General features: G+C 39.1%; 1 protein-coding gene across 1 annotated transcript; it reads left to right on the top strand.

Annotated features, from left to right (window-relative positions):
- The first annotated feature begins 820 nt into the window (after nt 1-820).
- upb1 (ureidopropionase, beta) lies at nt 821-10,494 on the top strand. The gene is made up of 10 exons (XM_041787725.1): nt 821-1,091; nt 3,991-4,162; nt 6,182-6,269; nt 6,372-6,466; nt 6,544-6,702; nt 6,795-6,964; nt 8,432-8,513; nt 9,749-9,791; nt 9,993-10,147; nt 10,356-10,494. Exons 1-10 carry the CDS (start codon nt 988-990, stop codon nt 10,437-10,439), a joined length of 1,152 nt encoding a protein of 383 aa, XP_041643659.1. The 5' UTR covers nt 821-987; the 3' UTR covers nt 10,440-10,494.
- The last annotated feature ends 1,397 nt before the right edge of the window (nt 10,495-11,891 follow it).

Below are 11,891 nucleotides of genomic sequence, written 5' to 3'. Positions count from 1 at the left end.
GAGAGACATGCGGCAAAGGGCGTCAGGCTGGATTCGAACTTGTGCTGTCCACATACATGGGGTGCGCCTAAAACCACTAGGCCACCTGCACCCCAGAGACATTGTGTTTAGACAGATTTACCCACAGTGGAGAAATACCCCAGATTTTGAATGTCTGATAAAAACTAAATTACATTTTAGTCTAGTTTCAGTCATCTTGATGAAAACTAAACTTAGTTTTTGTCAGTTTTAGTCATCACAGATCTAATTTTGTTAGTCTTAGTCTAGTTTTTGTCATGGAAAGAAAGGCTGTCGAACATTTTTTGGTCATTATTTTAGACGACAAAATTAACAGTGCACTATACTGATATGAAACTAATAAAGTTAGCTGAATATGCTTGTCTGAGTTATCTGAGGCCATTTCTTTACTTTGTCCTCTCTAGAGGGCTAAGAAATAATATTATTATCCCGTTTGAGGTGTAACAGACAACGTTTGCCTATTTTTATCTCCAAATTGCTCTAATAATCATGTTTAGCATTTCTCGTTTCTATGCAAACTCACATTTTGGCAGAAAGGACCGGAGATGCGCCTATATTTCAGTCAAAGTATCATGGGGGCCAGGAGTGAGGTAGATTGCTTTTGTATTTTAAGATTTTAATTCAACAAAGACCAAAACTTTTCCATTTCCTGCTTTGTCTGGACCACGTACTGATGAGCTGCTTTTATCAGTTGCTTCTAGCAGAAAGGGAAAGGCCAGTAAGCCCTGGGTCCTCCCAGACACTAAAGCCGCCCCCGTGTAGGCTACACGGGGTTAATTAATGACACAAACGCCCCCTAACAGCCACTAGACCAACAAGGTTGGCTCATCTCTCCAAAATCCTGAATTACGAAAGACTACTGTAACCACAGAGGATTATATAAGGAATACAGACCGATCTATATAACGTGCTCTCAGTTTGACAAACTGCACTGATCCGTGGAGAAGCTACAGACAAAGATCTGCAGAAATGTCAGCGTGTGAGTTTGAATCTCTGGAGAAATCTCTGGAGTCTCACCTGCCTGAAGCCGAGCTCAGAGAGGTCAAACGGATCCTGTTCGGGAAGGAGACGGAGTAAGTTTTCACAGGAAGTACTTTAAAATTGTGAAAACTTTTTCTTTAACCATGATTTTTTTCCTGGTAAATTATTGTCCTGCAGGATGGACTTCGATCACTTCGGTGAGAGCTACTGTATAAAGCACACTACCTTTAACCTGGCTAAAGGGAGGGTTACTCAAAAACTACAACTCTGTGTGGTGTTGACTGTGGAAAAACGAGGTTAAATGTAGCTACAATATAAATGATAACCTACAGACTTACCAGAGATGGGCTCAGTCCAACATGCTATTTAGAGGCCTTTTATATGATCTGATAAAGTAAAAGAGATGCAAGAATCAGATTTACAACAAAAATAAAGATAAAATGCAGACTATTTTATTTGTTCACTCACTGTTTCTGACTAATGAATACCATAGTAGAGGAGACTGGGGGCAACTCTAACCTTTTTCCTCAATTTAACCGCATGACTCACAGTTTATTCAAAATATATCTATCATCTGTTAATACAGGAGACAACCATTGATGCTTGAATGAACAAAGCTATGTATGTACTTCTTTTAAAAGGATAATAAGTTTAAAGTCAAAGTTAAATGCATCATTCTAACCCACTGTTTCCAAAAAATTCCAGCCCACCTTAAAGTAATCACATATCTGCCGTTTCAGCCAATAATTTTATTCAGATTACTTTTGCAGGCCTATATCAGTTTTTGCAGAGAGCTTGTCAACTACTGAAACATTAGCTAGATATAAATAATCTGGATTGTGTCAAAATATTTAGTACATAGATCAGCCGATGAGAGGAAAACTGTTTTGATATCATATTGTTTATTTAATCAAAATGTTGACTGATAATATTACATAAGATAAAGCCATGAAAAATTAGAACATGACAGTTTATATTACAGAGTAATGTTACAGTGGCCCCCAGTTACATCGATATAATAATCTCTATTCAGGTAGCCGTGTTGCTATCCAGTAAACTAGACTACAACAATATGTTGGTCTATTTTTTTCTTGCTAATTTGTACTAGATCTACTAGTTCTATTACTACTGTAAAAGAATGGAGATAAAATTAGATTAAACTCAGCTGGTTGATAAAAAAAATAAAGTGCAGCCAATCAAAAAATGTCAAACCTATTTTATTTATTTATTTATTTATTTGAAATGTCTGCCATCATTGGTGATCCTACTTATTTTCAGTCAGCAGAGGGACAACTAGTACTACGGCATCCTCTGGTTCTAAAAAATGAAGCCAATGTGGAAGTGCAAAAAATTGCAATATGGCGGGTATCCATTTAAGGCTGCCTGCAGAAACACTGGGAGTCCCATACACAATATGTGTAAAAAAAACTGGTTTACAGCCTGGCTCAAAAAACCAAACGTGTCTCAGTAGCTAATGTCTTCATGTGCTCTCACTGTACAGGGGTGAATTTTTTGTACCACAGTGGTTTAGATTATATTTAGGAAAAACCTCACTGCGCATTGATTGGCGCATCTCATTTGATTGACAGATGGCTCGACAGGCAGAAGCTACGTTTCTGTCAACCAGAGTGCTAGCTAGCTAGCTGACAGGAAGTCAAGTTAGTGGGTGGGCCGTTAGGTTGATCCAAAGTTCAGTTGAGACACAGATTTCAATATGGAAGCCATCATGGATTGGCTTCAAAAGCTGTGTGAGTCCGGCTTTCTACAGTCTATGGTCCTGACTTACAGTATGCTAGTTTCTTACTGGAGGAGCTAATAATGCTACCATTGCCTCTTTTACGCTTGCTCCCAGTCTCCTATCCCCATGCACACTTCTCAAATACAAGTGCATCTCAATTCTGGATTCATCACAGAATAAGTGAAATATTTTAGGATATTTTTTTGTTTTAATGTTGATTACAGCTTACAGCTCACAAAAAAATCCACCAGCTCAAAAAATCTGAATATTGGAAAAGTCCTCTGTGCAAAGGTTTCCTGAGCCTTCATCCACTCACTCTGGTTCAGAACACACAACCACAATCATGAGGAATACTGCTGACTTTAAAGTTGACCAAAAGACAACCACTGACATAGAAGGCCACTGCTGAAAGGGCAGGCTGTTCTCAGAGTCTGTATCAAAGCAGATTCATGGAAAGTTGACTGGAAGAGAAAAAAGTTGTAAAAAGTGCACAAGCTATGCCTTCAGAGGACAGTCAAACAAAGCGGATTCAAGAACTTAGGGGAGCTTCACAAGGAATGGACTGAGACTGGAGTCGGTGGATCAAGAGCCATCACACACACTGGTCCAGGAAGTGGACTACAAGTGTTGTGTTCCTAGTGTGAAGCCACTCCTGGGGAAATAAGAGGAAGAGCAGAGACACCACAGAGGAGCTGAAGGCTGCTATCTGAGCTTCATAACACCCAAGCAGCGCCACGGACTGATCGCCTCCATGCCGCGTCACATAGATGCAGTAATTTGTATGAGAAGAGCTCCAACCAATTACTGTGTGCATAAATTGGCAGGATTTTTCAGGTGGTAAACATTTCTGTACTATAGATCCTTTTTATGATTGGTGTTTTGTGATACTGTAATATTTAAAGATAGTGGATTTTTTTTCAGGAACTATAGGCTGTAATTATCAACATTTAAACATAAAACTGAAATATTTCACGTTGTGTGTGATAAATCTAGAATAAATGGAAGTTTCACTTTTTCAATTAAATCACTAGAAAAAAATGAACTTCTCATGATATTTCATTTTTTTAGATGCACCTGTAGCTTGAAATTTCATTAAACAAACAGCCCAAAACACACAGCATTAGTTCATTTTAACCAAAAAAAACCATGATGACTAGAGAACAAGGGATAAAGGGGACAGCTCATTTAAAAGACTGTCCCTTTGTGTTTTCTTAGGTAAAAGCAAATATGAGCAAATATGTTCTTTGTTACAGGAAGTTGGAGCTCCCAACATGTGCTGTGGATGCCGCCTCAGAGCGTAACTTTGAGCTGAAGGGGTACAGGTTTGAAGCTGCACAGGAACAACTGAGACCGCCCAGGAGGATCCGTGTGGGACTCATCCAGCACCAGATTGTTCTTCCAACTGATGCCCCCATACTGGAACAGGTCAGGACTCAGACACTTCATAAATCATAAAGACTACACCTGCTGGGATTCAGAAGAAATGCCATGAAAGGGGTGTATCTAGGGGGGATGTCATGGCCAGCCTATCAATCTGATTGGCCACCCCAAAATTCTTAACTATGATTGGCTATGTGCTTTGTCAGAACTGAGACTTTAACCAGTTTTTCGGGCTGCTTGCAGCTTTTTTGCACATTTTCTTTTGTTTGTACTTTAAGTTGAGAATCCTGGCATTTTGTTATTAAGTGATTTAAAATGAAGCAAAGATAACTTAAAGGTGCAGTCTGTAACATTTAGGAATATTATGAACATCAAACAGTCAGATTCTAGTTTATGATGCTCACTTGTGATGATAGTGGCCACCAGTGCAAAATCAAAGATGATGGAGTCCATGGAGGGGAACTTCCTTCTTTATGAAAGTGAAATCAGGTAAATTACTGGCCCTCCTATGAAAATTCCAGTGTTTCCCAACTTTTGTTAAAAAGGGCAAGGATTTTTTAACACAGCTTTTCCAAATGTCCTAATTTTATTTTTTAAGCATATATTATTTTACTTTGCACACAGAAACAAAATAATTTCACAAAAAACCAAAACTACCAGGGTCTTAATTATTTTCCCCTAATGCTAATAGTCAGTTGTGTCTCCTTTTTGCTGGATAATAGCCTGCAGTCGTTTATTGCCATTTTCAACAAGTCTCAGACTCGTCTCTTGAGGAATCCCAGCCCATTCTTTGGCAAATCTCTCAAGCTCCTCCAGATTTAATGGTCTTCTGGCATGGACCTTGGTCTTCAGTTAACCCCAGATTTTCAGTCGGATTCAAGTCAGGGCTTTCTGTAGACCAGTCAATAATGTTCACTTTGGTCCTCTGGAGGTAGTTCTTCACCAGGAGTGACATACAATTTGGATCGTTGTTGTGTTCGAAGACAAAGCGACAACCCAGACCCAGTTCTGCTGCTGACTGCTTGAGGGTTTCTTCACATATCATTCATCATGATTCCTCTTGCCTTTATGAGAAACCCAGTCCCACACACACCACAGCATCCTCACAGCACGAGACTCTCACCGCCATGTTTCTCTGTGTTCTTTTCATTAAATGTCTCTCACTTCTTTCTCCAAACATAAGCAACTTCTCTATGGACAAAGAGCTCTAGTTTGGTCTCATCTGACTAAAGGACATGCTTCCAGTATGCAGAATCTTTCTCCAGGTTGTGTTTAGCAGATTTCACTCTGGCTTAAAGATGCCTCTTCTGCAGAAGTGGAGTTTTTCTTGGTCCAGTGATGGTCTTCTTTGAGTCTACAGTTCCTGGCTTGGCTACGTCCCTCACTAGAGTCTTGGCAGTTCTTCTGGGGTCTGCAGACACATCTCTCACTAGTTTTCTTTCCAGAGTCTTTAAAATCTTTCTCTTCCTCTCTCTGCCAGGCTTTTTCTAGACTCTGTGACTCTCTTTGCATTTCTTGATACTTCTCACTCCAGTTCTCTTGGAAACGCTGTGATAACTTTGTAGATCCTTCTCCTGCTTTGTGAGCATCAACAATTGTTTTTCTCAAGTCTAAATGGATTTCTTTGGTTTTTGCCATGATGCTTTCTCAGTGACGGATCAAACCCTTGCTGAAGTTTTGCTACTGTGTGTAAAGATAGATAACCCCCTGTTTTAACTTGATTTTACAAGTTATGAGCATTACAAAGTTAAAGCACATAAATGCAATATAGTGGTTTGTGCTGCGACTCAGTTAAGACCCTGGTAGTTCTTGGTTTTTGTGATATGCATCCAAAATAAAACTAGGATGTTTGGAAAAGCTGTATTCAAAGTTCCTTACTCCGTTCAACAGCACTTGAGAAATACTTGGGAAATGCTGAAATGTTCCTAAGGGGGGCTAATAATTGTATCTTCATCTGTAAGCCACCAGCACAGTTGGGCCAGCCCAGTCAAACAAAGTCTGATTACACCAGTCTGTTATAAGTTATGTCATGGATATATATCTGTTTAACTTCTCCCTCTATAGATCAGTGCCATGCATGACCGGATTGGTGGAATGGTTGAGGTAGCAGCAATGTGTGGGGTGAACATAGTCTGCTTTCAGGAGACCTGGAGTAAGTTTTACCAGGAGTCAGATCTTCAGTATTCTTGTATAATTCATCTTGTTTACCCACATTTGACATTATGCAAAAAGAGGCTATCTTGTGTGTCCACAGCCATGCCTTTTGCTTTCTGCACACGGGAGAAAGATCCATGGACAGAGTTTGCAGAGTCTGCTGAGGAAGGAATCACGACACGCTTCTGCCAAGAGGTGGTACCACTGATGTCTGTGCATGACATGCTTTACTTCAAAAAACAAGCCCTCTCACACCCTCTGTCTGTCATTAGCTGGCCAAGAAATACAACATGGTAGTGATTTCTCCAATTCTGGAGCGAGAAGAGCAGCACAGCACTCTGTGGAACTCAGCAGTGGTGATCTCCAACTCAGGGAATGTGATGGGAAAAAGCAGGAAGAACCATATTCCCAGGATCGGGGACTTTAATGAGGTAAGTGCATGATTTTCAAAGGAATCTGGTTCAACAAACCTTTTTGACATTAGGCAAACTGCTATGAGCTTTTCTTTTCTTCTCTTACGCAGTCTACATACTACATGGAGGGAAACACTGGTCACTCAGTGTTTCAGACGCAGTTTGGCAAGATAGCTGTGAATATCTGCTACGGCCGCCATCACCCTCTAAACTGGTTTATGTACAGTATGAATGGAGCAGAGATCATCTTCAACCCTTCAGCCACTGTTGGAGCTCTCAGGTTAAAGACAAACTTCAGAAAGCATGCCTGGAATGGCAGTTTCTGTAGCCTTTAAATTTTAAATTGATCACTTTATTAGGTACACCTGTTAAAGTGCCCATACATGCAATTATCTGATTAGCCAATCGCAGGGCAGAAACCAATACATTTAGGTATGTAGACATGGTTAAGACAAATTTCTGAAGTTCAAATTAAGCATCAGAATGAGGACTAAAGGTGATTTTAGTGACGTTGACATGCCGTGGTAGTAGGTGGTCAGGTTTCATGTTTAATTCAGACCCACCATCCATGTTGCTTTAGAAATCCAGACTCATCAGATAAGGTAATATTTTTCCAATCTTCTGTTGTCTAAATCTTAGCCTCATTTTGCTGTTCTTAGATGACAGATGTAGTACTCTGATGTGGTCTTCTGCTTTTCTGCTGTGTGTTCAGAGATGCTCCTCTGTGCACCTGTAGTCAAGGCCATAAATAAGGGAGGATAAAGGAGAGAGCTCTCTGGGGCCCTGCCAAATGAAGGCCCTTGGAGGTCAGCAAAGCCCAATTTTATTTTTAACCTGAATAATAACCACTGTAACCACTGGGCTGCATGGTGGTGCAGTGGTTAGTGCCTCACAGCAAGAAGGTTCCTGGTTTGCTTCCTGGTCAGGGCCTTTCTCCTTCAAATACCATTTCTCTATTTTGTTAGTGGGGTTGCTGAAAGTCTTATTTCACCAACTAATTCCTCTTAAAATGTAGGAATTATATTGATATTATTATCCATGACTCAAGTTGTTAAATCTGTATGAAGGATTAATAACAAATGAAGAATGAAAGAATCACATCCCTGATGCATTCAGACAGTGAACAGCATGTTTAAAACTCTGTTCCTGAAGACAAATTTAACTTTGTCACATTATTAGTATCACGAACGGAGCAATGGGTATTGAGTGTTACATAATATATAATTTATAATTTTAAGCTTACAAAAACATTTAGCTAGATGTTTGATTTATCAAAAACAAATTAGTTTTTCTTACAGTGAAGATTTATTCATTTCAAAACAACCACCACTGCTGCTAAATCACTTTAGTATGCCACTGGAAGAACCGCGTTTTTGTAATTATTGTTACTGTACCAAAGGTTCCACTGACATTCGTAGCCCTGCATGACTAAGGTGGATATATCTGTCCATCTATCAAGATATATATTGAGAAACAACAACAGCAGCACTATCAAGGTCACCCAGCTCATCTTTCTTCTGCATTCTGATGCTCGATTGAACTTCAGCAGCATAACTTCCTTTATTCCCCTAAAAGGGAACTATTGATTTCTGACAAACCAGTGGCATGCAATGTTTGAAAGCTGCTTAACATAAAGCAGCTTTCAAACAACAACATTAGAGTAGCTGTAGTGTCACTACTTGTAGACCAGTTTCTGCTATTTTCTTTACCATTATGAAATTGCTCTAACTTTGTGTCTTCTCTGCAGTGAGCCCATGTGGTCGATAGAAGCCAGGAATGCAGCCATAGCTAACCACTGTTACACTTGTGCAATCAATCGTGTTGGAACAGTAAGTCCAAGTCTGAAATCATCTCACTGGTCTGATAAATGACAACGTAAGAAACTAAATGTCTTTGGCACCCAAGTGAAGAGTCATTTAAATACATCTATATCACACCATTTTCTTTCTGTTAGATGAAACTTCAGCTATTAGCAACCTTCAGAGTAATCAATGCAGTTGAGTTCTTCCACACCAAACTCATCAAACCATGTCCCTATAGTCCTTGTTTTGTACACTGGGGCCTTCCCTAAACTGTTGCTTCAAAGTTGGAAGCATAGCATTGTCCAGAATGTCTTGGTATGCTGAAGCATTAAGGTTGGTCGTCAGTGGAGATAAGGGGCCTCGTCCAAACCCTGAAAGACAGCCCCATACCATTATCCTTCCTCCAACAAACTTCACAGTTGGCACAATGCAGTCAGGCAGGAATCCAAGCCCAGACTTGCCCATCTGACTGTCAAATAAAGAAGCGTGGTTCATCACTCCACATAACAATTTTTCACTGCTCCACAGTCCAGTGTTGGTGTCCTTTTCACCACTTCATCTGACACTTGGCATTGGACTTAGTGATGTGAGGCTTGCATGCAGCTGCTCAGTCTTGGAAACCAATACATGAAGCTCCAGCCACACAGTTTTTGCTCTTACTTTAATGCCAATGGAAGTTCAGAACTCTTCAGCTATGGAATCAGCAGAGTGTTAGAGACTTTTACTCACAGGGCCAATGACCAGCCACATGGTCTTCCGCTTTGTGGCTGAGTTGCTGTTGTTCCTAAATGCTTCCACTTTCTAATATCACTTACAGAAATATCATGAACCGTCTTACTGCAAAGGTGGCCTCCATCACAGTAACGTGCTTGAAATCAATGAGCTCTTTATAACAACTTATTTTGATTTACAAATGTTTGGAAATGGAGACTGCATGGCTGGGCTTGATTTTATACACCTGTGGCGACAGGTCTGCTTGAAACACCTGAATTCAATAATTAACAGGTGTGGCCAAAAACTTTTGTCCATATAGTGTATTTAAGCCTATAGAGCCTCTGCATTTATTTGAAAGAACTTCCTGTATTTTTATATCACAATATAAATTGCATAAAAAAAGTATCATAATTTTAGTTATAAATATTTAAAGTTAGTGGTTAAACCCTCCAGATGTCAGCTCAGAGTAAATCACTGCTGTTGACTCAGCTGCTGAATCACCATGGGGAGTGGGAGTGAAGTTATGTGCCTTTTTGTCTCTCACACAGGAACATTTCAAAAGTGAATTTACATCTGGTGATGGGAAAAAAGGTATGGTATTTACCTTTATGCTCTGTTTTTTAAACTTGCATGTTTATTAAAGTGTAGCTGAATATAGATCTGTATTAATACGTCATATTTAAAGACTAACTGTCCTACCTAGTCATTGTTGGTACCTCTTACACTGAGTGGCTAGATAACAGGTTGGATTATTTTTGTACCAGTTTCTGACGGCTCTTCTGACTTTTGTAGCTCATCATGACTTCGGACACTTCTATGGATCCAGCTATGTGGCTGCTCCCGATGGCAGCCGTACTCCTGGGCTCTCCAGGACCAGAGATGGACTACTTGTGGTAGAAATGGATCTCAACCTGAACAGACAAATCAGTGACAAATGGAGTTTTAAGGTAAGTATCAGCAGCCTCTCTGTGTCCCACAAGACTTTCAGATTGATAATGAGTGGTCCTGTGGTGATTGGATGATGATAGAATAAATGTACTTGCTAAAGAAACAAAGATTGTTAAAGGCTTTGTGATTTTAACAGCATTGTTGAGTAGGTCAATCTGCTCTTCTGGACTTTAGTAATCTGCCTGTTCTCTTTGCCTTTGTTTGCAGATGACTGGGCGGTATGCTGAGTACGCAGAGGAACTCACCAAGGCAATGAGACCTGACTTTAACCCAAAGATAGTGAAGGAGTAGACGATGTTTCACTGTAGCTGATCTAAATGTGAAAAATTCTGTTTTCTATTTGTCACGAAAGCAAAATCAAACCAGGGTACCGACTTTAATATGCCAATAACTTACTTATGTGCTAGAACTCTGAAGAAAGTCTGCATTCTGCCCACAGTGGCCTCTGCAATGGCCTTGTCGCTTCCACAATCCCAACGTGAGTTGACCAGTCTTACTGTTCAAACACAAGCCACCAACATTTGTTGTTTACCATCAGGCAAAGGTAGCCTGGGGCTTTGTGGTCCAGGCCTTAATTCATCAGCAAAAATGTATATCAAATAATCAGATTATAGTTAGAATTACTCTTAGTGATTGAGATGGAATTTAAAGGTGCCAAGAATGAATAAAGTACCATCAAAGTAGTTTGAGATAAGCCCCTCATAAGTGCCCAGACAAGGCAAGTTGAGTTATAGAGAACAATTCATACATCAAGCAAGTCAAAGTTCTTTATAGAAGTAAAAACAGAACATTTATAACTTTAAGAGCCTCAAAGTCTTTATCACACTGAGTAAATAAAGACTTGTAAGTATCAAGCAAATTATGGTTAGGTAGATCCTTTTACATGTATCTAAAAAATTAATTGGCAGATTAATTTTTGGTAAAAAGCCTGAAGTTAAAAAAAATAGAAATAGAAGTAGAAGAATGAAAATTGCATCAGAAATGAGCATATATTTTATTTTCGTAAGCAAAAGCCGGCCAAAAGATGTGTTCAACCTCGTGCTGTCAATCCAAAATTACCTGATAAATTATGGACTTTGTCATTAATTAATCACGCTTAATTGCGTATGTTGATAATTTAGATTGCATTACTTAGATTAAATTATAATTGTAAAATCAGAAGGCATATGTTTCTAAATGGCATTAAGTTTTTATTAGCTTTTGAAACAGAAGTCAAGACCAAGGACAGATTGTCCAATTACTAGTCAAATATGGAACTTATCCATAAAATTATGAAAATTAAGAGCACAAGAGTATTTTTTACATGTGTTCCAGTTGAAGTTACAAACTACAGTAGTGTGATTAATCAGCATGTATTTTTAAATCACATTTTTCAGCCTAATTGGTTGGAGTGTTGTCATCATGGTGTAATAGTAGCAAGGAATACTGATTCATCAGTGACTGGACCTTCCAGACAAAGGTGTCTTTATACTATAATCACTTGAGACACATTCACCACACTCATTCCACTAGTTGTGAAACTACTATTACCTCTGTTGAATTGGGTCAGTCACTTTACAATCCTGTAAATCACTTTGAACTGCAATTTAATTTGTTTGAAAGATGCTATATAATAAAGTTTGATTGCTTTAAAGGAGGCGTATATTTATATATATATATATTTTACCTTATGTATTTTTGTTTAGTTGACATTACTTCGTAGAAATCTGTTTTCATTTTGACATTACAGTGTTGTATTTTTAT

The sequence above is a fragment of the Cheilinus undulatus genome, linkage group 5, assembly GCF_018320785.1.
Source record: "Cheilinus undulatus linkage group 5, ASM1832078v1, whole genome shotgun sequence".
NCBI lineage: Eukaryota > Metazoa > Chordata > Actinopteri > Labriformes > Labridae > Cheilinus > Cheilinus undulatus.
The sequence above is the reverse complement of the archived record's forward strand: the minus strand, read 5'-3'. Positions and strand labels throughout refer to the sequence as shown.

What these genes read in the sequence shown, in the direction of transcription:
- upb1 (XM_041787725.1), top strand. Translation starts at nt 988, where the DNA reads ATGTCAGCGTGTGAGTTTGAATCTCTGGAGAAATCTCTGGAGTCTCAC. An exon ending in CTGCTTTCAGGAGACCTGGA is followed by an intron (nt 6,270 to 6,371) that starts GTAAGTTTTACC and finishes GTGTGTCCACAG; the next exon opens with CCATGCCTTTTGCTTTCTGC. An exon ending in GTGACAAATGGAGTTTTAAG is followed by an intron (nt 10,148 to 10,355) that starts GTAAGTATCAGC and finishes CTTTGTTTGCAG; the next exon opens with ATGACTGGGCGGTATGCTGA.